This window comes from Pseudorasbora parva, chromosome 20, assembly GCF_024679245.1.
Source record: "Pseudorasbora parva isolate DD20220531a chromosome 20, ASM2467924v1, whole genome shotgun sequence".
In the NCBI taxonomy this organism is placed as follows: Eukaryota; Metazoa; Chordata; class Actinopteri; order Cypriniformes; family Gobionidae; genus Pseudorasbora; species Pseudorasbora parva.
The window spans coordinates 19,878,992-19,906,870 of record NC_090191.1 but is presented as its reverse complement, the minus strand read 5'-3'; the positions used below and the strand labels follow the sequence as shown (position 1 = coordinate 19,906,870).

Genomic DNA, 27,879 nt, shown 5'->3' with positions numbered 1-27,879 from the left:
GACCCTGCAAGCACTGGAAACCCAACGTGATGTAACCCCATGTGTGCAGCTGCCCGGAATCACAGATTAAAAGGAGCATTCTGGGTTCTTTTCAATAAATCTATTTACTTCTCACATGTAAAAATGAGCAGGAAAAGTGTTGAAACAGCGTTACACTTATGGAAGCCTATAGCAGGATTTAAAGTAGTAATGTGAGATTAAAATTTTGGTTGAAGCACTTATTTGAGTACTTCAGTCAAGAAAATATCTGTTAAAATTATATTTGTATACTCTTATAGTTTTTTATTAATGTTTTGAATAAATGTGTTTTCTAATTTATTTGTACTTAAATTAGATAAAAAATGTAGTAACACTTTATTTTAAGGTCCAGTTATTAATTATTAACTAGCTGCTTATTAGCATTTATATTACTAGGATATTGGCTGTTATAAAGCACATATTAATGCCTTATTGTGTATGACCTTATTCTACATCCCTTAATCCTACCCAATACCTAAACTTACTAATAAGCAGTAAATTAGGAGTTTATTGAGGGAAAAGTCATAGTTAATAGTGAATATGTGTTCTCCATACTAAAGTGCTAGTGCTTTCAGTGTTGATTTATTTTATAGGTAGTAATTTTGGTACTTCAACCAAAGCAACATTTCTAATTTATGTTCAGTTTAACACACACATATATATATATATATATATATATATATATATATATATGTGTATGTGTGTGTGTGCATGTGTGCGTGTGTGTGTGTGTGTGTGTGTGTGTGTGTGTGTGTGTGTGTGTGTGTGTGTGTGTGTGTGTGTGTGTGTGTGTGTGCGTGTGTGCGTGTGTGTGTGTGTGTGTGTGTGTGTGTGTGTGTGTGTGTGTCACGGTGTGTGTAGTGCAGCAGAGATGAGGAAATCCAGAACTTCCAAACAGATGGGCTTTTATTATTTAAAGCTGCACTGTGTGATATTTTCCCCCATCTAGCGGTGAAAAGGTATTTGACCATCCATGCAGGGAATATTAGTTTCTGTTCCTTTCAATTCTGATTTCGTTTTAACTCCTACGGTGGCCGATTAAGTCCAAGATTAACATGGCAATACCCCTCTTCACATTCGACACGGTGCCATCAGGTGTTAAAATGCGAAAGGCGAAGCTTGAATTTACAGGTATGTCCCTCTTTGGCTAATGTACTTTCAAGATGGAGGGACAACATGGCAACCGGCATTGGAACCCCTCTCCCGTATGTATTTTCAATGGCATATTATAAACTTAGAGAATACTTTATTACTTGAAATAAGTAAATATACATTAATGAGCACATTTTTTTTTTTTTTAAAGAACTAAGTGTTTTTAGCAAAGAATAAACTAAAAAAGTTACACAGTGTAGCTTTAAGAATAACTGAACAGAACACCAAACACCACAAATCAGACTTTAGACTAGAACAACGAGTGACTACACAAGAGGAACTTAAAAAGGGAACCAAAACGAGTTAATAAACAAGACTTCTGGAACAGAATTAACAAATGAGGGTAACCAAGGAGACTGATAAGTGGCGGGAAACTAACAAAGGAACATGTGACAAGTGCAAACACAACAGAAACAGACTATACATGTGACAATATATCATATATATATATATATATATATAATTCAGAAAGTGGTCTCTGGTTATTATCACAGAAATATAAAGTCAATTCTTATTTTTATCCAATCCAAGTGTTTTGGTAGTCCGACCAGATGAAACAAGGAAACAATTTAAAAAATAATTTGCATTTCATTTGACACCCGGAAATGTAGATTTTTCCAAAAATTGCCACCTTTGCATGCAGGACTATATTGTTCTCTGGCTTTATACAACAAAGTTTGGCAAATGCAGATGATTCTGCAGATAATATGGAAATAATATGGTAGCATGCTTGCTATTCTGAAGCCAATAGACAGGAAGATGAGACTAAATAAGAGCAGCAATTTCCTCTATTATACTCAAATAAGACATAAAGTATTTCTCAAAGAATTCTACCAGTAACCAGGTTTAATTTTTACCACATTGACAAAGATAACTTTTGTGAACACACAAACAGGATTGGTAAGCGATTCTTTCACTGTAATTGTTGCGTGTTTATTGCCCGCTTGCTTGCTAAAATTCTGTTAAAGTATATTTACTGTAAATATATATTTTGGTGTGTCCATAAACACCACCGACGCACCACATATGCATGAAAATAATCTGGAATTTTCCTTTAGGATAGAGAGCAGGTGAAAGGGGGAGTACATAAGACACTGAATGGAAGTCCCTGACAATCCCAGGGATTTGTCCTGGTTGTCAAGGGATATACTAAGCATGTCCTCATAATGGGACGGCTGTGTATAAGCTCTAGATCAGAACGACTTTATTTCCAGTCCCTCAACAAAATCCCTTCATCCACTTGGAACAGAAAAACCCAAGATTTTATCAGAGAGGACAGGGCAGACTTTCAGAACCCACCACTGACACAATCATTTATCTCACAACCTGCACTAATGCACAGTTACTAAAGCCCAGATGCAGGACTTCCACTCTTCCCTGCTCCGCCTGCCAAGTTTACCTTCAACATTTACCTTAGCTCATCCATATTCGGAATAAGTCAAGATTTTGTGCACCAAAAAAATTCTAGCCTCTCTAAACAGGATACTGTACCTTTAAGACTTCTAGATGTAAATGTACACGTTGTAATGTTTTAGTAAAATCAGCATAGGTTATTTCTCTCTTGGCCAAGCTCATGAATACTGCATGTACATGTGAGCGGTCATATGTTAATGAGGTCATCGCTGTGATGTCATTGAAGACTTATATGCTCCTGGTCTTAATGTGAATATTGTGGTGGTTCATTCTGCAGTTAACCAGATGTTTTATGGCTGTCACTTTCCGTTAGTACATCGTAATTATCTTGTGAGGGTCAGGACGCACCTTGTATTTGCTATTAAAGTGAGGCTGGAAGAGAGACCGAGGTCAGATGTTAGAGAACGGCAATTGTTATGCTCTAATTTATGGTTTAACTTCTTCAATCATGAACAAGCTGTTGTGATGATGACACTTGTTTCGGATATGCTCAGTAAGGACGATTTCTCATACAATATAAAAGTATTGATGCCATTTAAATTTCAATTAAATATTAATTTTATCTATAGGTTGTTGGCACCAGAAATGGCACCAAAGGATCATGTGACTCTAAAGAAAATTCATAAAATAGGATTGGAATAAAATACATTTAAAAACAATGCTAAAACAGAAAAACATTTATTTTATACTGTTATAATATTTCAAAGTATTACTGTTTGTATTGTTTTTTTAAAATTAATTATCTTAACCCTTACAGGCAGCTAAACATTTGAGGATCAAATAAAGCAAAAAACAAAACAAAAAAAAAAACGATTTAATTATGTTTATAAATATTCATATATCTGAACCAAGAATAGACCAATATTTGAGTATTAATCTTAATACTCTACATAACTTTACATAACACTTTACATAACAATTTACATAAATGTATATATAATTATAATTATTATTTTTTATTACTTTGAGATGTGCTCGTGTGTGCAATTAGGTACAATTTGTTGTGTATAAAAATGTTCTTTTAACAAGGAATGTCCAGTTTCGTCCTTCTCTTTTTAAATCTATTAATAGAAAACTTTTTTCCAAATACAAAATATTCTCTTATGAAAAAGTATCGGGTATATACACCGATCAGGCATAACCTTATGACCAATGAAAGGTAAAGTGAATAACATTTATTCTCTCTTAATCCCGGTACCTGTTAGTGAATGGGATATTTTAGGCAGCAAGTGAACATTTTGTTCTCAAAGTTGATGTGTTAGAAGCAGGTAAAATGGGCAAGTGTAAGGATTTGAGCGAGTTTGACAAGGGCCAAATTGTGATGGCTTGACATCTGGGCCAGAGCATCTCAGCAGCTCTTGTGGGGTGTTCCTGGTCTGCAGTGGTCAGTATCTATCAGAAGTCACCCAAGAAAGGAACAGTGGTGAACCGGCGACAGGGCGGCCAAGGCTCATTGATGCACGTAGGGAGCGAAGGCTGGCCTGTGTGGAAACGGTGTTCCCTATCCTCTTTCAGTAGGATAGTGTGCCACCAATCAAAAATGGTTCAGGGATGATTTGAGGAGCACAACAACAAGTTTGAGGTGTTGACATGGCCTCCAAATTCCCCAGATCTCAATCCAATCGAGCATCTGTGGGATGTGCTGAACAAAGAAGTCCGATCCATGTAGGCCCCACCTCGAAACTTACAGGACTTAAGGGATCTGCTTCTAAGATCTTGGTGCCAGATACCACAGCACTCCTTCAGGGGTCTAGTGGAGTCCATTCCTCGGTCGGGTCAGGGCTGTTTTGGCAGAAACACAAGTGAACAAATAAGGGGAATCAACAAAATATTAAGAAGGTGGTCATAATTCTATGCCTGATCAGTGTGTGTAGTCTGTGAGTTATGCATGTAAAAACACAATTTCCTACACAATACTTCTTTTACTCCATTTACTCCTCAATACTTTCTTCCTGCATAATTATAATTGTTTATGTTTCCTTTTACAGAAACCTGCTCGACAGGGACACGTTTTCCAAATCAGATCCAAGTAAGAATATCTTTCTTGTCCTTTTTTATAACTGTTGCACAAACGCATGCTGTACTGTGAAATATGCTAATTAAACGTAAAGATTCGGAATGATTTATCATGCCATGACTTACTATAACCTGGTGTACAGCAGTACGATCAACTGCTCTCAGCCTTGTTAAGAGGGGACTTTCTACACCGTCTGAAAGCTTACACAACCACATGACTCACTGCTTTCTGTTTGCGTTCTTTCGCGCTGATTGTGTGAAGTAAAGCCTCCAGTTTCAGATCTGAATGTGGCACGGCCTCAGATATAGACACATCGTGGGCGGCCCTGATTATTGTAATATTTGCCTTCAACTCCACGAAGTCCTTCTGAAGAGAAAATCTAAATGTCACAATATCAGAGTAATCCAAATTCAAAAGCGAAGGCGAGGAGAGCTGTCCAAGGGATGATACTTGTTTTTTTAAGATTTCATAATTATTTTTTTCCCCTGTTAGTTTTAACGAATTAGTTTATTTTAATGGCCGACTCTCAAATACTTTTCATAAGTGGAATTTTATGGACACAATCAAAACCACACAACCAAATTCAAAAACCTCCTCATTCAGGCAACAGCCTTCAGGTTTCACCACACTCTTATCAATGATACTTCATTATATTTTCTTTCATTACACATTCTTGTACCACTTACTCACTTATTTCCTATATCACTCACTCCTCCAAAACTTTCATTTAGAATTGCAATTATTTATAATCACTCACCTACTGATCGATCCTTCATTCATTTGCTTGTAGAAAGAAAGAAAAAAAGAAAGAAAGAAAGAAAGAAAGAAGAAAGAAAGAAAGAAAGAAAGAAAGAAAGAAAGAAAGAAAGAAAGAAAGAAAGAAAGAAAGAAAGAAAGAAAAAGTTAAATTGATCAATAGCGACATTTAAGCATAGTTAAGTAAATTTTTAAGTATGCTTTATGTAAGTATACTAATATAGTAGTAAACATGCAAGTGTACTATTTTAATACTGTTTGGTACTAAATTGGTTCAATTTTAGTATATAAAAGTATGTTTAAGTGTAGTAAAATTTTAAGTGCAAAATTAGTTCACAACTACATTTCTCATTTGTACTGATTTGAACTTATAAGTACGCTAGTAGTTTACCATTTTAATTCTTGTAGGACTTTTAGTTTAGTTTATGGAAGTACACTTCAAAGCGTACTCTCACTAAAAACTACTAGTTTAGTTGTTTTATTGACTCACTCACTCACTCACTCACTCACTCACTCACTCACTCACTCACTCACTCACTCACTCATTTACACTTTTTTATTGACTCACTCACTCACTCACTCACTCACACTTTTTTATTGACTCACTCACTCACTCATTTACACTTTTTTATTGACTCACTCACTCACTCATTTACACTTTTTATTCACTCACTCACTCACTCACTCACTCACTCACTCACTCACTCACTCACTCACTCACTCACTCACTCACTCACTCACTCACTCACTCACTCACTCACTCACCCACTAACTCACTCACTCATTTACACTTTTTTATTGACTCACTCACTCACTCATTTACACTTTTTTATTGACTCACTCACTCACTCATTTACACTTTTTATTCACTCACTCACTCACTCACTCACTCACTCACTCACTCACTCACTCACTCACTCACTCACTCATTTACACTTTTATTGACTCACTCATTTACTCACACACTCATTTTCACTTTTTATTGACTTACTCACTCACTCATTTACTCACACACTCATTTGCACTTTTTATTGACTCACTCACTCACTCACTCACTCACTCACTCACTCACTCACTCACTCACTCACTCACTCACTCACTCACTCAGTAACTCACTCACTACCTCATTCATTTACATTTGTTTATTGACTCACTCACTCACTCACTCACTCACTCACTCACTCACTCACTACCTCATTCATTTACACTTGTTTATTGACTCACTCAGTAACTCACTCACTCACTCACTACCTCACTCATTTACACTTTTTTATTGACTCACTCACTCACTCACTCACTCACTCACTCACTCACTCACTCACTCACTCACTCACTCACTCATTTACTCACACACTCATTTTCACTTTGTATTGACTTACTCACTCACTCACTCATTTACTCACACACTCATTTTCACTTTTTATTGACTTACTCACTCACTCACTCACTCACTCACTCACTCACTCACTCACTCACTCACTCACTCACTCACTCACTCACTCACTCACTCACTCACTCACTCACTCACTACCTCATTCATTTACACTTGTTTATTGACTCACTCAGTAACTCACTCAGTAACTCACTCACTACCTCATTCATTTACATTTGTTTATTGACTCACTCAGTAACTCACTCACTCACTCACTCACTCACTCACTCACTCACTCACTCACTCACTCACTCACTCACTCACTCACTCACTCACTCACTCACTCATTTACACTTTTTTATTGACTCACTCACTCACTCACTCATTTACTCACACACTCATTTTCACTCTTTATTGACTTACTCACTCACTCACTCACTCATTTACTCACACACTCATTTTCACTTTTTATTGACTTACTCACTCTCACTCACTCACTCACTCACTCACTCACTCACTCACTCACGCACTCACTCACTCACTCACTCACTCACTCACTCACTCACTCACTCACTCACTCACTCACTCACTCACTCACTCACTCACTCACTCACTCACTCACTCACTCACTACCTCATTCATTTACACTTGTTTATTGACTCACTCAGTAACTCACTCAGTAACTCACTCACTACCTCATTCATTTACATTTGTTTATTGACTCACTCAGTAACTCACTCACTCACTCACTCACTCACTCACTCACTCACTCACTCACTCACTCACTCACTCACTCACTCACTCACTCACTCACTCACTCACTCACTCACTCACTCACTCACTCACTCATTTACACTTTTTTATTGACTCACTCACTCACTCACTCATTTACTCACACACTCATTTTCACTCTTTATTGACTTACTCACTCACTCACTCACTCATTTACTCACACACTCATTTTCACTTTTTATTGACTTACTCACTCTCACTCACTCACTCACTCACTCACTCACTCACTCACTCACTCACTCACGCACTCACTCACTCACTCACTCACTCACTCACTCACTCACTCACTCACTCACTCACTCACTCACTCACTCACTCACTCACTCACTACCTCATTCATTTACACTTGTTTATTGACTCACTCAGTAACTCACTCAGTAACTCACTCACTACCTCATTCATTTACATTTGTTTATTGACTCACTCAATAACTCACTCACTCACTCACTCACTCACTCACTCACTCACTCACTCACTCACTCACTCACTCACTCACTCACTCACTCACTACCTCATTCATTTACACTTGTTTATTGACTCACTCAGTAACTCACTCACTCACTCACTCACTCACTCACTCACTCACTCACTCACTCATGACCTCATTCATTTACACTTGTTTATTGACTCACTCAGTAACTCACTCACTCACTCACTCACTCACTCACTCACTCACTCACTCACTCACTCACTCACTCACTCACTCACTCACTCACTCACTCACTCACTCACTCAATCCAGACACTCTCTTAATCATTCACTGACTCAGCATTTATTCACATTCATTCACTTACTTTCTCACTCATTCACGTTAACATATGCATTCATTAATTTGTATTTACTTGTTCATACACTCATTCAATCAATCATTTACTTTCTCATTCATCACGCAACATTTGCATTCACTCACTTTGACTCATTTATTCAACAATCACTTAATTATTCAATCACTTATTCATTCATTATTTCACTTGCTTATGAACTCCTTCATTCACTCTCTCACCCTTCCACTCATTGAATCAATCATTCATAGGCTCAAACACACCTATTCTTTAACTAACTCTTTACTTTAAAATTATCTTTTCATTCTCTCATTCATTTATTCCCTTGATTATACATTTATTTTCTCTATTTGAACCCACACTCATTTACCTTCTTGTTCATTTACACATTAACTACTTAACCTTTCCATCAATTAATTCATTTGTTCATTCGTTCATTCAATTATTCATATATTTCCACAATTATTCCCTCTCTCATTCACAGTTTTTATATCTTTTTATCACTTTTCTTCTTACTCACTTTTTTCAACCATTTCTTTATTGACTTGCTTAGTTACTTATTCATTCACTCAATCACCCATTCATTTGCTACATTCCTGCATACTTTATTATATTTTACTATATTCACTCAAAACTGACATAAAATCTTTGAAAACACTCTGTATTTATTGATCAGGTGTATTTACTGGCAAACAGGAGAGAGGACAATAACAAGAACAATGATCGCTGAACATCTTTAATGTTTCCTTTTGTGTGTGTGTGGGTAACACAAACAGTGAGCAGCTCTGCTTTCAATCACCCTGCAATTATTGTCATTATATGTATTGATTTCCATACTTCTGTTGCTTGTACTTGTCTTACTGTCCTGCTTCATTTTTTCTTGCCTGCTTTCTCTTTTCTTTCAGATTTGTTTGTCCACTAGTCCACCTGTTTCGCTTTCATGCATTGCTGTAGCTATGCGTGACCTTTTGTAAGTGTCTTTTTATTTTCATGGTATTGCCATTTCTTTTCTTACTGGTCCTGATCATGATCAGCTGGACTGGATAGACGTCAGGTCTTCCTGGGCCGCTGACAGGGTCCTTGCATTCATGCAAGTGGGCACTTGTGCTGAGCCCCCATCTTAATTATGCTGAGTACTGTTGGCCCAGTCTCTTAGTGTTACCATTAACCATGACACACATAGAAAAATGTACAGACACTCAGTTATAAGAATTGTTTTGCCACTGTCTGTTGCATGTTTCAGTAGTTGTGCCTTAGGCGTTATTTATTTGCACAAACGCGCACACGCACACACACACACGCACGCACGCACGCACGCACGCACGCACGCACACACACACACACACACACACACACACACACACACACACACACACACACACACACACACACACACACACACACACACACACACTCCACACACACATTCTGTAGCCATCTTTCTCTGCCCACAGCTCTTGGACATTGGGTCACATTCACTAACTCTATGCATTAATTTGCACATGAAATCTGTGTATAAATGTATTGGCTCATTTCCACCTAGTGGTACTGTTCAGTACAGTTTTGTACATTCCGCAGATTCCATTGTCAAAATTTGTGAATGGTACTCTAATTCCAAACTATACTTTACTCCCTTTTTGGCACCCTTCCGTCTTTTTAGACCGTCTTTTAAAGAGTCTATTTCACGACTGAGCAAATGACTCGTCCAGCGTTCATTTGAACGGGCCGTAACTATCAACTCTGCAGTGGGTAATAATATCCACAAAATAGTTAAACACTGTAACGAGGTTCGTAGATGGGAAGGAAGTAGGCGGTAACCGGTGAACATTCAAAGACTTTTAATCAAATAAAAATAAACAAAACAAAAGTAACGCGGGCAGCCCCTCGCGGACGACTGCCCGCACACACACATCAAAATGTAAACAAAACATAAATACAGGCCTGGTCCTCTCTTGTCCTTGACTGGTGTCGCTCGTCTTTAAATGCCTCCGAGCTCCCTCATGAGAGGACTCGAGACCGGTGTGGCTCGCAGGTGATACTCTTTCGCAATCACGGTGTCGCTCACTCCTCCCATCTCTCTCGCTCATCCACCTTGCCACATACCCCCATCACTCCTCGCAGGCCGGGGGGTACACCCGAGATGGTGCCTTCTCCCCTGCGGGGGGCCCAATCTCTGCATCTCACGCGTCTGGGGTATGGACGAGACGAGACGAGAGAAACGGGCGACGAAGAAAGAGCGACAGGACGAGAGAGTGAATAGAGGAAAAAAAATTCTGGTCCAGTTCCCTGACCCACTGCCGCTTGGCCCTCACCAGCTAAGAGGCTCTTCCTCGCAGTACCATGCGATGGTTCTAGACACCCGGTGGACCGCCTGATCCTACTCTGCCCTTGGCGGCTGGCGGTGGCTTCTCCGATTGAGGGCAGTCGGCAGCGAGTCCCGTGCTCCCTGCTCCTTCCCATTATGGCGGACAACAGCAGGCTCCGGCCCACGGCGAACACCGCCGACTCCTCCGCTCCCTCCAGGACAGCCGCTACCCCACGTCGACCCAGGGGCATGGCAGCGAGCTCTCCGGTCTCTCCGTCCCATCGCTCCAGCATCACCGCCTCGGGGCAGCCACTCGTGGTCCTTCTCCATCCGCGCTGCTCGAACTCCTCCCGGGTTTTGGCACCAATGTAACAAAGTTCATAAATATGGGAAGGAAGGAGGTAGGAACCAGCGAATGTTTAACAGCGTTTAATTCAAAACAATAAGCAAAACGAAAGTAACGCGGGCAGCCCCTTGCGGACGACTGCCCGCACACACATAATAAAACATAAACAAAACTCAATGTAAAGTCCAGGCCTAGTCCTCTCTCATCCTTTACCAAGCTCCCTCATGAGATGACTCAAGACCGGTGTGTCTCGCAGGTGACGCTTTTTCTCGCAGAAACTGCATGCGGACCAATGAGAAGTCCTGTCCTTCCTGGGCTTGGTACCAGAGGTCTTCTTCTTGGCCTCTAAGAGGTGTCTGACTGTTGTGCTAGCATCTTTATCTGATGACATTGGATTTTAGTCCACCAAGATCCAATCAAAATGTAGAAAACCTTTGTCCACTGTTATGGGAAAAAAGAGATCCTGCCATAAACTGGGCCCTGGAATGTAGAGTTGGGTTTTGTGTTGAATTATGTTTGAATGAATCATCTGAAAGATTAATTTGTGTCCGTGCCTACAATTCCTACACACAGTAGTCCGATACTAAAGGGTGGGGCTAGACTCACTGCAGAACAATGATTGGTTGTCAGAGAATCGTCACTTGTGCATGCTTTTTCGCTGTGTTTGTCCTTGCAGCCTTGGTTCAAACAAAGCTTGTCGACTTCTTGTGACACCAGATACATGCCAAGAATAAAGAACAAGATCTGCCCTATGTCGTCCATTTTGTTTACATTTTGTGTCGATTTCTTTGCGTGAGAGTGACGTAGACAGTTACCGCACCGCTTGGTGGAAACGAGCCATATGAAGACCCCATATTCAATTTCAATTATAGGCCAGTTAAATAATCATTAACTCGTTCCCTGCCAGCGTAAAAAAAAAAAAAAGTTGCCAGCCACCTCCAGGGTTTTTGACCATTTTCACAAAAATGTAATAGCCCATATAGAATATTTTGTTTTATCATGCAATATATCTGACCCCGAAGAGCTGACCCTCTTTTACAAAAACAAAAAAAAACAAAGTGTTTTATTCTAGCTTCATGGATTCCTTTTTTATCAACACTTGAATTTGGGTACGTTTCATAAACAAAGCAACATTTTAAACAAAAAGCTGAGAAAATCATGTTTTTTTTTTTGAAAGACTGTTTCCAGATCAGATTCAGAACGAAGATCAAACACAGATAGAGTTTAAGTCCATCAACACCCCTAAGGCTTACACAGTCCTGTAGCTTGTCCTGGGTCGATTTTTCATTCAGTAACATTAGATAGTTTCGATTTATATGTCTAATGTTAAAGGGGGGGTGAAACACTCAGTTTCAGTCAGTGTCATGTCAATCTTGAGTACCTATAGAGTAGCATTGCATCCTGCATATCTCCGAAAAGTCTTTATTTTTTTAATAATTATATAAGAAAGATGCGCTGTTCCGAGTCTTTCCGAAAAAAGCCGAGCGGGTGGGGGCGTATCGTGTGGGCGGAGCTAAATAATGACGTATGCGCGCTGCTGCTATTGTGTTGAGTCGAGTGCGTCGTAAAGCTGTGTCATCCCTAACAGCGGGAAAAACTTTATTCAAAATAAAAATATGGCTTTTAATCAGATACAGCCATACATCTATAATCCGGAATCAGACCCAGAGGCTGCAGTTGAACAGGAGCAGCAGTAAAAACGACTAGAGCAGGACGTCTCTATGTGGTACAAGTTATACACTAACTATATAATATGCTTAGCGACTTGTGTTATTTACATATTTATACTTGAATTATATCGTCGTATTTTTGTCTTTGAGGTGTACATGTGAGAAGTGCAGTTGTGCACGTGTGTGTGTGTGTTTACGCGTGGTTTGTGTAGATAATTGTAACGTTATTAAGCGGACTGGTTTTGCATGGCAGGCTAAGTTAGTGTTTACATAGAAAGACACGGAATAGTAGCGCATTTGAATGAAGAAGTGTGCTTATTTAGTTCAACATATTTCCCCACTCTTTGTGTATTGTTGTTTGGAGTGCTTTTACAATAAACAAACATAAAGTTACACATATAGTGGCCAGCTAAACAAATGTACACGCACTACACATTGCATCCTCCATTGATCAATTTCTATATACAGTAATATATATAGTAACTAAACGTGATCATGTTTGGGCTACTTGATGAGCATAGGCAAAAACACAGACATTTGAAGCAGTCTAACTCACCGCCCGCGGTTCTAACGTTGGGACCTTTATCGTTGGGACTGCTCCATCATTCAGCATTAGGCGATTGGAAAATCCGGCGTCGAGCTGGGCCTTGTTTATGAAACAGTCGGCACCGAAATGCAGCGAACAGATATAAACATTCGCGCAACTCAGTTGCTGATCCGGAAAAGCAAATTCCATCCACTGTTGCCTTACCGCGGGGTTTTTGGGGAATCTGTGCAGGACTGTCTTGGTCTAGCAACCAAAAACGCACTTTTTGATGTCATTGTTAATTGTGCACATCACCTGTGCAGCGCAGCCTACGAGCCAGCGCTTTGATGGGCGTAGCCTGTTACTTTCGCTCTCTCTCTCTCACGCTCTTCCGGTAGAATTGTCCGTAAGGCCCATACAAGGAAATTCCACCCCCATTAGCGTCAAAGGGGACGCATGATCGCAAAAAACTTGCCGAAACTTATGACTAACCGTAAGTAGTATTTTTGACAAAGAAATACTCCCATCAAACGTCCACCTTAACTTTTGAAACTTTGTCCATGTTTAGTATGGGATTCCAAGTCTTTAACAGTGTAAAAAGATCAGTATGCATGAAACAGCATTTCACCCCCCCTTTAATGATCATGCTATTTTGCATATGCATTTGCTTACATATGATCTTGATTTACGGCGCCTTCTTCATCTGTGTTTTGATCAGGAGATTCTGTACTCATTCAGAAGATGTGTAATAGGCCCCCCCCCAGCGACTAACAGTGAAAACAGGGACAATTATGTATTTGGCGGGGAAGCGTTTTCTCACAAATAACAGAAAAATTTGTGATTGGCACAGAAACCCTTTTTCCCACAAATAGCGGAAAACTCTGTGTTTTGCGGGGAAAGCATTAAACACTTTATGTCATTATTAAATACCCATTAGGCATTTTATTTCCACTTTTAGAATATTTTCTTCATTTTATTTAAAACAAACACCTCTCTGAGCTGATAGGCTATGGGAAAAGGGAGAAGAATGAGTTTGGAAAAAGTTAAACTTGGTTCGCTCGTGTCAAACACTGGGGCTCAATCAGACATTGATGGCCTAAGCTAGTCTAAATAGCCTCTGCCATCAAGGCAGCCTATTTGCACTTTATGTAAATAGACTACTTTTTTTATTTTTATTTTTTATAAAGAACTGTCCCTTTAGTGGTTAATATTATGTTAATATTATTGTCATATTAAAATGATTGAAAATTAAAATGGTCCCATCATTTACTCACCCTCATGACATTCAAACAGTCTATGAATTTCATTCTTCTGTGAAACACAAAATAAGATATTTTGAGGAATGTGTTAGTGTTTTCTTTTTTAATAGTTTCTTTACAATGGAAGTCCTATACTAAGCACTACATTTAATAATTTAGCAGATCCTAAAACTGCTTGATTACCAACATTCTTCAAAATATCTTTTTTCTTTGTGAAAGAAAGTAATACAGGTTTAGAACGACGTGGGGGTGAGTTGAAAATGGCAGCTTTGTAGCATCCAGTGAGATTTTTATCTCATCGCATTCCATTACTCAGGTTTTAAGCCATTTCTCTTCAAACACAGTAGACCACAAGATTACACACTACACAAAGTGCATCTGAGTTAAGAATGTCAAAGGTCTTCTGGCATTTGAAATGTTCTCTGCCTTTGTGTAACCCAATCTCTCTCTCTCTCGCTTTTCTCTCCACAGTCTGTGTGCTGTACACCCAAGGCATTGGCAACAAAGAGTGGCGGGAGGTGAGCGAAACAATTTGGCTTAGTCGTGTCGACCCCTTGAAGGGCCTGGCAGACCTTTGGTCACATAAATATTCATACATGTAAATGTGGGGTTGGAATATTCTCAGAATAATAATCTCAATTATTTTTGGCTCTCTTATTTTTTCTGTGTCTATCAGTTATTCACATTTTTGCCTTGCCAGCTAATCATAGGAAATATCAGGCTCTCTAAATCCCTATTAAGAAGGCTGCGTCTTTATTAACTTCAATCACTAGCTGGCGAAATATGATAAGCCACTCAGGGGATGTAATAGCATTCTCACCCACGCTTATATCAAGACACCTCCAGCCCACTTTTCAAGTTGGCTAATTAAACGTTAAGTCCCTTTTACAAGACTAGTGTCAACGCTAGTGTCAGCTTCAACGCACCTCTCAACACTTTCATGTGCCTTTTTGACCTCCATATAAAATATGTTGAAGGAAGTAGCAAAGGGTAGGCAGTAAATGCAGGAAACATTGAAAACTTTAATTTAGAACATAAAAATGTGAAAAAGAAAACCCTGTTGTTAATAGGGTGCATTCAAATAAGAAATATATTGATCATATGTTGAAATCATTTCAATCGACCTTACTTTGTTTTTCAGTTTGGGCGGACGGAAGTTATCGATAACACTTTGAACCCAGATTTTGTGCGCAAATTCCTATTGGACTACTTCTTTGAAGAAAGACAGAACATAAGGTTTGATCTGTAAGTATCAATATATATTTCTTTAGCTTTGGCTGCATTTAAAGTATGGCTAAAAGTGTCCGGGCTAAGAAAATGGACATGTTCATGTTCCTTTACTCAAATATTATAAAAAATGTGCTGGCATATTGTGTGGTTGTACTTGGAGTGAATTGTTTTATTGGGGCAACATTTTGACCAGGCTGTCATACAAATACATTTACATTTATGCATTTGGAGGACGCTTTTATTCAAAACAACTTACATTGCACTTAGTGTAAATAGCAATTATAATTAAGAACATATGCTATTTTCAATGAGCGTAAATAGTTGCTATTAACACGGTGTAAATAGCATCTATCGCTATTTGCATTTAGTGTAAATAGCAACTAGATTCTATTTACACTTAGTGCAAATAGCTGCTGCCATTTTTTAAACCTTTATTTTTTTATTTATTTTTTTATTAGATATCAACATTCTTAGTAATCTTCACCCTATTCAGCAACATAACAAGAAAACAAATGCAAATATAAAAGAATGTCTGTTTTCAACTGTTTTTGTCAAAAGTGTATAGGGTCACTGGCGACCCGGGGTATGTAATAGTGTAAGTATATATTTCTGTGGATCTCTGTTGGCTCAATAAGTGCAATTCACCTTTATTCCTCAAGTTGGCAATGTCTGATACACAATGATGACTCATAATTACCACAGGCATAAAACAAATGAATACACTAAGTATCATTAGCAAAATTTGAAATGGCTCAGCAATTTATTGCGAAGCAAGAACTGAACGTAATCAAATATTGGTGTCACTGTCACTTGATGGTGGATCTGGTGCAGAAGCTGTCAGCGATCAAAATATTGATTTTGAAGACGGTGAAAGCATTAGTTATGAGAACATGTTTGGGACTGTGAATATGAGCCAGATGTTGAATGTACTGGGAAATGAGCTCTGATGACGACCCTGATAATGGTAAAAAGCATCTGCTCAAATGAAACCCTTTTAAGCTCCAAATGCTTTATTTTATTCTGTTGGAGTTTATATTAAAATATCAGGACAGTTTTATACTGTTGTGGCAGTTCTAAATCCATCCATGTTAGATATAGAGGCGGGTCTCTAAAGACCTGAATATGTTATGGTGATTGGTAATGATGGTGAAACATTCATACATTTATGGGTTAAAAAATATTCTATTAAAATTACATAGATTATGCAAAAACAATGATGTTGCTCGCTGTCTGGGCTAAATGAGGTGTTATTGTTGATTTAGTTATGCTGGCACTGCGGCTATTAGAATTTGTTTCTTTTTATGTATTATTTTTGGCTTAATTTATTTAAAAAAAAATATTGTGCTGTAAACTACTCACAAATCTTATGATGGTTTGACAGGAAACATTTGATTTATTAACTTTGTACATAAGATTCATTGTTTTCAAGCCTTTTGCATAACATTGCACCATCTCATGCTTTTCATCTTCACAAAGGTTTTTCTTCCTCCCCATATTGCATGAGAACTTTGACTTGCTTAATAATGGTGAACAACCTCTTTAAGTAGGGTTTCTATTTACCAAATTAGACCTGGCAAAGTATTTAACAAACCTCTCTGAGATTATCCAAACCTCTCTGACATAGTAATATGGAACACAGTATGTATATATATATATATATATATATATATATATATATATATATATATATATATATATATATATATATATATATATATATATCTATATATATATATATATATATATATATATATATATATATATATATATATATATATATATATATATATATATATATATATATATATATATATATATATATATATATATATATATATATATATATATTTTCGTGGTCAAAATTGTTGGTACCTCTGGTAAATATGATCAAATATGTCTGTAAAAATAAATCTGCATTGTTTATCCCTTTGATCTTTTATTTAAAAATTCACAAAAATCTAACCCTTTCATTGAAGTAAAATAATTGAAAATGAGGGGTAAATCAAAAATTAATTAATTAAAATTAATGCTTTTCTCCAAAACATGTTGACCACAATTGTTGGTACCCTTTTATTAAATACTTTTTGCAACCTCCTTTTCCCAAGATAACAGCTCCGAGTCTTCTTCTATAATGCTTGATGAGTTTGGAGAACACCTGAATAGAGATCAGAGACCATTCCTCCATACTGAACCTCTCCAGATCCTTCAGATTCCCAGCTCCATGCTAGTGCTTCTTCTCTTCAGTTCAGCCACACATCTTCTATAGGGTTCATGTCAGGAAAGTGGGATGGCAGGGAGTGGGATTTTGATGTTTGTTTTGGATTGTTGTCCTGATGGGAGATCCAACCACGGTTCATTATACGATTTCTAGCAGAATTCATCAGGTTTAGATTTTTTATCTTTTGGTATTTGCTAAAATCCATGATACAATGTATCTGAACAAGATGTCCAGGAACTCCAGCAAAAAAAATGGCTCACAACATTAAAGATCCAGTGGTATTTTTAGCCGTGGGCATGGGGTACTTTTTTATCCCTGTTTGCACCAAACCCATCTGGTAAATTTGCTGCCAAAAAGCTATTTTATAGTTTCATCCTGACCACAGAACCCGGTCTCTTTTGACTTTCCAGTCGTGTCTAACAACTGAATATGCTGGAGTTTGTTTCTGGATGAGCGAGGATGATTTTTCTTGAATCCCTCCCAAACAACATGTGGTGATGTAGGGGTTGTTTACATTTTTTTTAGGCTTTCTGACCCCAAGACTCAACTAATCTCTGCGATTCTCCATCTGTGATCCCTGGAGAGTCTTTGTGCACTCAAACGTTTCTCTTCGCCATGCATTAGGACAATATACACGCACATCCTCTTTCAGGCAGATTCGTAATATCTTTAGTTAAATGGAGCTTCTTAATTATTACCCTGATGGTGGAAATGGAGATTTTCAATGCTTTAGCTATTTTCCTACAGCGTCTTTCTATTTTGTGAAGCTCAACAATCTTTTGCTGCACATCAGAACTATATTTTTTGGTTTCACTCATTGTGATAAATGATTAAGGGAATTTGGCATTTATGCCTCCTTATATTTATCCTCCTGTGAAACAAGACATCCTAGCTGGACAATCTCATGTTCCTTGTCACCCTGGTGTACTAAAAAATGTAAATATTAATGTAAATATACTTCAGAGAGATTTTACTCATTTAAAATTCTAGGGATATCAACAATCGTGGCCAATGTGTTTTAGAGAAAAACATTTATTTCATAATGTGATTTACCCCCCATTGTCAATTAATTTAACTAAATGAAAGGTTGGATTTTTGTGATTTAAAAAAAAATAAAAGATCAAAAGGGAAAATGTAGATTATTTTTTACAGCCATATTTGATTATATTTACCAGAGTTACCAACGATTTTGACCACGACTGTATATAAATAAGGTAACGTGATTTATCAGAGCAGGCCACCCTTCTACCATTGCTCCGTGGTTCAGTTGTGATGCACATGCGTCCACTGTTGGCATTTTCGGCTGTGGACGGGTCAGCATGGGCACCCTGACTGTGGTTATGCAGCCCAATACGCAACACAATGCAATGCATTGTGTATTCTGACACCTTTCTATCCGAACCAGCATTAACTTCTAGAGCAATTTAAGTTACAGTAGCTTGTCTGTTTGATCAGACCACACGGGCCAGCTTCCGCTACCCACGTGCATCAGTGAGCCTTGGCCGCCCATGACCCTGTCGTCAGTTCATCGCTGTTCCTTCCTTGGAGCACTTTTGATAGATACTGACCACTGCAGACCAGGAACACCCCACGAGTGCTGCAGTTTTGGAGATGCTCTGACCCAGTCGTCTAGCCATCACAATTTGGCCCTTGTCAAACTTGCTCAAATCATTATGCTTGCCCATTTTTCCAGCTTCTTACACATCCACTTTGAGGACAGAATGTTTATTTGCTGCCTAAAATATTGTTAGGGGATAACAGTTCAGGACCCAAGACCAGTTTTTAAGAATGAAGATCAAGTGTGAGGAGTACAATTAATTAAAGAATTAATGTAGTTTCATCAGTTTCAATTTAATCATTAGCTAAAATGACAAATGGAACATCCTACGGTTTTAACGGACACAAGCACACGGCAGCCACGATGAAGTCCACAAGACTGAAAGTGCATATGAAGTGTGCCATTTGGGATTTAGACATCACTGCTTTGGATTTCAGGGCCCAAGTTTTTCATCTTTGATGATCTGTTTGTGTGTGTGTGTGTGTTTAGGAGTACTATGGCTATCTCGATGGAAATGTAGCTATTCTTAAAAAAAAAAAAAAATTGTATTGACATCCGCTGGGAAGGAAATATAGAGTTCCTCTTGGAACTTTAATTGAATACCCTTTTGAGACCCCTTTTGATGCCTGATCAAAAACATTTTCCTCTTTTAGGTTATCAAAAAACTTTTCCCTTATTCAGGGCTAAGTAAGCTTGCAAAAATGAAATGTTTACGTTTTTAGATCTGCTAATATAATGTGATACGTGTTATGTAATTTGAAATATTTTCAGCATTAAATATGAATTGTGGTTAAGTAGGATGAAACTGGCGGGTGCCCTTTCTGTCATCCAATTTTCACTTTTGTCAACTAATTCAGATTTTTCACCAACCCACATCTTCAATCCCTAATTAGTTTCGAAAGAAAGTTTGGTGCACATTAATACGTAGGCTACATATTAATTTATTAATCCACACGAAACCTTTTGTATTGGTGTAAATATGAAACTGAAATATGAAAGAATTTGAATTGTAAGATTGCAAATTCGCACTACTATTGGGCAAGGCATCTCAGTACTTCAAACACTGGAGTCACACTTCAACAACAGATGTGTTAGCTACTGTAAACCCAACCATAAGAGAACTGTCATTGCGTGTTTTGTGCACTTCTATAAGCAGATGTCACAACTAAAAGTCCTTCTCATGAGTCACACACTCAGTCAAGAGAGCACTCTGCCACCCTAACAGGAGAAACCAACATTCCACAATTGTAGAAGTAAGATTTTAAGCTTACACGTTTGTTGATTTGCTGTATAAGCATTTAGGGTCACTTTTTCCATGATAATATACTATGTACTGGTTGATATTAGACTTTTTTTCATTCCATTCAATACTGGATATTTAATTGTGCATGCTTACACTTTACATTTTATATCTTAAAAACATGAATAATTCTGAATTGAATAACACTTGTTAAATGTAATATTTACCCAATCCTAAAATAAAGACCGATTTTTCATACTCTGCATTTTAAATTGCGTGATGCATAAATTCACTTTTAATATGACAGATATTAGTGATATTACTATATATATATATATATATATATATATATATATATATATATATATATATATATATATATATATATATAGTATTTTTTTTACATCATTATCATTGCATCCCAATTATAAATGATGTTGGATATGTGTCCAAATCTTTGCATCAGGTGTACATTTCACCTTGTGCTTTTGTGATGCGTGTATGCGCTAATACTTTTTATTATTTTGTGTCTGTCTAAATGTGTTTGTGTGTGTGTATTTAGGCATTTATGGGTGTATTTTAGAACAGATATGAGTCATTGTGTATCCGTTGGCCCAAGTGTGTGTGAGGAATTTGTTTGTGTGTCTTTAGGCTTCGGCATGAGTGTGTATGTCTGTAGGCAGAGAGTGTGTGTGTTGTCGCTGTGGATCGGTGTCCCCGCTCGACGGCCTGTCATACTGGGTCTGTAAATCTGCAGCAGACATGAGAGGGGTTACGAGGTCGTGTGGGCAGTGCCTCCGAGACGATAGCGAAACCAAAGCACCGATGATGAGGATGACATGGCACATCACCATGACAACAAGGGGATTGAGCCCCACAAACGAATAGAAGAGGCAGACAGATGATAAATAGATATATGTGAGGTCCAGCTATATGTAACCCTAGAGATATTTCACGATTCAAAGATCCTTCAATATTTATCTCTTTTCTTGTCCACTTTTTGCATTTTCTTTCTCTTTTTATGTCTTTATCTTTCCATTGCGCTGTGACAGTGCAGAAGAGAATGATTCATGATGTCTGTGCTTTAATGATGTTGTTCTTCCTCCGTAATGAGAAACAGGCAAGCGTGAACTCCCCTCATAAGACCGTAATCTAATTAAAGCTCAGCTCAAAGTCTCCCACTACTGATTTTGGAACCACCCTCTGTATTCCTTCTTTTCATTGCAGTCGTTCCTGACAAATCATCACTGTAACTACTGCTCATACTTAGAGTTGTAAATTTAAACCCTCACACTGATTATTAAACTTTGGCACATCATTCACCCCACAGCATTTGGGCTACATGTATAATACTTCAAATTGTGTAGCAACATACTATCAACCATCTAGTAACACCCTAGCAACGACTCCTTACACCATAGCAACCACCTATCAACTCTCTAGCAACCGCCCAGAGCTTGCTTGCAAATGCATAACAATGCATTAACAACCATTGGAACTCCAAAGCAGCCAGCCAGAATGCTCAATCAACCATCTAGAAACACCCTAGCAACCAACTAGCAACACCTTAGCAACCACCCAGTACTAGTAATTGCACAACAATGCCTTAGCAACCACTCTCAAGCCACTGGAACACACTATCATCCCTCTAGAAACAGCCTAGCACAAAATTACTCAGCTAAATATTTTTGGATGTTGAGAAATACTGCCCTAGAAAACCACCTCCGAAACCATTGACAACCACCCAGCAATCACTTGCCTAGCAACGCCTAAGCAATCTCTCACAACTCTCTATCAGCCACCAAAAACAAATTAGTAACCACCCATAACATTATGGCAAACACCTAACAACCCTCTAGCAACCAACCAGCATTCACTAGCAACTCCATAGCAACACATTGGCAACCATCCGGAACTCCCTAGCATGCTTTAGCAACTACCCAGCACTCAGATAGCAATGCCTTAGCAACCACCCAAAACTCCATAGCAGCCACCCAGAGCACTCTAGTAACCACCACTAACACTAGAGCAGCCACCTAACAATTATCTAGCAGCCACCCAGCATTCACTAGGAACTGCATAGCAATTCCTTAGCAATCACTCAGAATGCAAAGCTTTAGCAACCAACGGTATAGCAATGACATTGCAACACCTTAGCAACGACCCAGAACTATCTAGCAGCCCCCTAGAACACAACACTTTAGCAACCACACAGCACTCACTAGACACTGCATAGGAATGCTTTAGCCTTAGCAAATATTTAGAACTCCCTAGCTGCCACCCAGAAACCACCATTTTAGCAACCACCCAGCCCTCAATAGCAACACTTTAGCAATCAACCAGACCTCCAAAGCAGCCATCCAGAACACACTAAAAACCACCTCTAAGACTATAGCATCCCCTGAATAATTCTCTAGCAACCACCCAGCATTCATAGCAACACCTTGGCAAACACCTAGAACACAATCCTCAAACAACTACCCAGCACTCACTCGCAACTCCATAGCAATGCCTTAACAATCACACAGAACTCCCTAGCAGACACCCAGAACCCACCATTTTAGCGACCACCCAGAACTCAATAGTAGCCACCCAGAATACACTAACAACCACTCCTAACACTATATCATCCGCCTAACAGTCCTCTAACAACCACCCAGCATTCATAGCAACACCTTGGAAACCAACCAGAAAACTCTAGCAGAAACCTAGAACACAACACTGTAGCAGCCATGTATAGCAACTGCATAGTAACGCCTTAGAAACCACCCAGAACTCAATAGTAGCCACCCAGAATACACTAACAACCACTCCTAACACTATATAATCTGCCTATCAGTCCTCTAGCAACCACCCAGCATTCATAGCAACACCTTGGAAACCAACCAGAAAACTCTAGCAGAAACCCAGAACACAACACTGTAGCAGCCATGTATAGCAACTGCATAGTAACGCCTTAGAAACCAACCAGAACTCTATTGCAACCACCCAGAACTCCCTAGCAGCCACCTGGAACATACTAGCAACCACCCTGCACTTACTAGCAACTGCATAACAACACCTTAGCAACCACCCAGAACTCTCTGGGTGCCACCTAGAACAGAATATTTTAACAACCACCCAGCGCTCACTAGCAACTAGTGGCTACCGGCCAATACCCAACCATCCCCAAAGCACTGTGGCAACTGCATTGCAACAAGTTTAAAATAAATAAAAAACAGCCTAGTTACAACATAGCAACGCCCTTGCTACCACCTGCATTATCTTAGCCTCACAGCATCAAGTGTTGTACTGGCAGCAACAGTTTATTTAACACACACACACACACACACACACACACACACACACACACACACACACACACACACACACACACACACACACACACACACACACACACACACACATACACACACACACACACACACACACCCAATACAACTGACTTGTTGCCCTACTTTCATTTTGATCTTACTTCATCTGAACAAATTCTAGCATCAGCAATGCAGTTTGTGATAAATGTGTCATGTTTCAGGACTGACTGTTTGAATTCTACGAGCATGTTTGTTTGTGTACGTTAGACTGACAGATTCCCATCAGTGCATGGGGTGCTATAAATAGTGTTCGGAGAGAGAAGCATAATGCGGTTTAGTCAGAGTGTGTAAATGGGAAGCTGTGTGTGTCGTTCCCTTCAGGGTCTGTTGTGTGTGACTGAACACTACGCTACAATCGGCTGTGATGGCTATGCTGAGTGTCGTATGCACACATCATTTATTTTCTGGGTCTTGTTTCTCAGCGGAGGAGAACAAGTGTGGCTGTTTGTATTTTGCCATTTTCAGGTCTTTATAGCAGAATTCATTAGTGTCTAATGAGAGTGAAATCGAACTGGTCAATAGGATTTAAGACCTCTTTAGTACATCAATTGTTTCTCCTAAATAGCAGAATAAAGAAGTCGAATAAAAGGGGTGCTAATAGAGACTTTTTCTTAATAGTGCAGTAATGGTTTACAATATATTGACGTAAACTTAGCCAATTTTTCATTCCGTTTGTTTGAAAAAATTCTATGAAATATATTTTTACTTTCAAATATCTTCTGACCATTGTAGCATTTCTAAGAAAGAATTATATATCAGGGCTGTCAATCGATTAAAATATTTAATCGTGATTAATCGCATGATAGCCATGAGTTAACTCACTATTAATCGCAATATAATCGCACATTTTTATCAATTGTAAAAGTATCTTCAATTTAGTTTAAATTAAGTTTTTAATCTCTAATCAACATGGGAATGGAAAAATATGCATGTTTTATGCAAATGTACGTTTATTATTAGTAAAACCATACTTATTCAATAATAATCAATAATACAGCATGAAGACTAGACATGTATCAAAGGTCAGAGATGTTTATCAAAGAACTTGTTCATGTCTCTTAAGCCTTAGCTTAAAAATTCAGAATAAGCAGTGGTTTATTTCATTTTAAGAATATAAATAAAGGGAGTGTTTACAATGGCAGTTTAATTAAGAACAGGGCACAGTTCGTATGAAAAACTGGTTATGTGAAAGCTGTCATGCGGACCTGGGAGAGCACCAGTACCACAGCATACCTGGAGGAGGTCCATATTCCACGAGCAGGATTATAGTGTGGCCCCTTTAAGACATGCACATTTCCTATTGAACTGCTGGTATTTTGTGCGTGTGCTTAACTGTGCCGCTATCCGTTTTAGCTGATTGTAATGTATTTAGTTCAATAAAACACATGTACTGTAAGTGGTGATGGTGTTAATGATTTACCTCGGACATGAGCAAGAGTGAGCTTGCAGTGCATCACGCTCGAACTGCAGAGAATGTGCTCAGTGTAAAAAAAAATATATATATATATATATATTTCTTTTAATTCTGATGATTATAAAATGATAACTAAAGAAAATCCCAAATTCAGTATCTCAGAAAATTAGAACATTGTGAAAAGGTTCAATATTGACAATGCCTGGTGCCACACTCTAATCAGCTAATTAAATCAAAACACCTGCAAAGGCCTTTAAATAGTCTCTCAGTCTAGTTCTGTAGGCTACACAATCATGGGGAAGACTGCTTACTTGACAGTTGTCCAAAAGAAGACCATTGACACCTTGCACAAGAAGGGGCAAGATACAAAAGGTCATTGCAAACGAGGCTGGCTGTTCACAGAGCTCTGTGTCCAAGCACATTAATAGCGAGGCAAAGGGAAAGAGAATATTTGTGGTAAAAAAAAGTGTACAAGCAATAGGACTAACCGCACCCTGGAGATGATTGTGAAACCAAACCCATTCAAAAATGTGGGGGATATTCACAAAGAGGGGACTGCAGCTGGAGTCAGTGCTTCAAATACCACTGCACACAGACGTATGCAAGACATGGGATTCAGCTGTCGCATTCCTTGTGTCAAGCCACTCTTGAACAACAGACAGCGTCAGAAGCGTCTCACCTGGGCTAAAGAGAAAAAGGACTGGATTGCTGCTGAGTGGTCCAAAGTAAGGTTCTCTGATGAAAGTAAATGTTGCATTTCCTTTGGAAATCAGGTTTCCAGAGTCTAGAGGAAGAGAGGAGAGGCACACAATCCACGTTGCTTGAGGTCCAGTTTAAAGTTTCCACAGTCAGTGGTGGTTTGGGGTGCCATGTCAGCTGCTGGTGTTGGTCCACTGTGTTTTCTAAGGTCCAAGGTCAATACAGCCATATACCAGGAAGTTTCAGAGCATTTCATGCGTCCTGCTGCTGACGAACTTTATAGAGAAGCAGATTTCATTTTCCAACAGGACTTGGCACCTCCCCACAGTACCTGGTTTAAGGACCATGGTATCCATGTTGTTAATTGGCCAGAAAACTTGTCTGACCATAACCCCATAGAAAATCTATGGGTTATTGTGAAGAGGAAGATGCGATATGCCAGACCTAACAATACACAAGAGCCGAAGGCCACTATCAGAGTAACTGGGCTCTCATAACACCTGAGCAATGCCATAGACTGATCGACTCCATGCCACGCCACATTGCTGAAGTAATTCAGGCAAAAGGAGCCCCAACTAAGGCCCCGTCTACACGGAGATGCGTATAGTTGTATATGTATACATTTTGTACCGCATCAGCGTTTCATCCACACGGATCTGGCGTTTTAGAAGCATGAATCCGATATTTTTCGAAACTGGGTCCCAAAGTGGATAAATCTGAAAACGGCAATCTTCCGTTTTCGTGTGTACAGCGAATCCGTATATTTTCTGAAACGGTGATGTCATCACACTATGTCCAGCAAGGTGAAAGAGTTAAGGGATACAACTACGGGCACTGAGCATGCGCACATCAATATCGCTGTGGTGTGGCAAGCAGTGGGGTGAGGGACTGCGAAAGCGGGCCGGTGACGAGTGGTAATGAGTACCAGCTGCGTGACACACCACAATCGCATCATTTAATTACCGTATCTACATTATTGTAAGGGTATGTTTTGGGTTAGGGTAGGCGTAGGCATTAATAAAGCACATCTGTTAAGTAGCAAATGTATTTATTGTTATTTTATTGTGAGATTTTGCCTCACCTCCGACCACTGCTATACCCCTTCTAGCCACAACTCTTCTTCTCCGTTTTTAGTGTATTTCTGTGGCAGAATTACAGCGCCACACACTGGCCTGGCATGCAAACAAAATTGTTTTTAGTTGGTTGCGGTATTCTCGTGCGGACGCAGATATTTCTTGAAACGAGGAAAAAAAAAAGATCGGATTGGGAAAGCTCTGGCTTCGTGTGGACGTGGCCTAAGTATTGAGTGCTGAACATGCTCATACTTTTCATGTTCATACTTTTCAGTTGTCCAACATTTCAAAAAAATTCTTTCTTTGTATTGGTCTTAAGTAATATTTAAATTTTCTGCGATACTGAATTTGGGATTTCCCTTAGTTTTCAGTTATAATCATCAAAATGAAAAGAAATAAACTTTTGAAATATACGTATCAGTCTGTGTGTAATGAATGAAAATAATATAAAAGTTTCACTTTTGAATGGAATAAGTTCAAATAAATAAATATAATAAAAAATAAATCAACTTAATGAAAATAAATAAACTTTTTGATGATATTCAAATTATATGAACAGCACCTGTGTGTGTGTGTGTGTGTGTGTGTGTGTGTGTGTGTGTGTGTGTGTGTGTGTGTGTGTGTGTGTGTGTGTGTGTGTGTGTGTGTGTGTGTGTGTGTGTGTG

General features: G+C 38.7%; 1 protein-coding gene across 1 annotated transcript in view; it reads left to right on the top strand.

Moving 5' to 3' along the window:
- The window catches only part of LOC137048825 (copine-8), a 180,814-nt gene that overhangs the window by 49,933 nt on the left and 103,002 nt on the right, over positions 1 to 27,879 (top strand). The window contains exons 2-4 of the mRNA XM_067427123.1: positions 4,572 to 4,612; positions 14,880 to 14,926; positions 15,550 to 15,653. Of these exons, the coding sequence (XP_067283224.1) occupies positions 4,572 to 4,612; positions 14,880 to 14,926; positions 15,550 to 15,653 (192 nt within the window). The remainder of the gene's footprint in view (positions 1 to 4,571; positions 4,613 to 14,879; positions 14,927 to 15,549; positions 15,654 to 27,879) is intronic.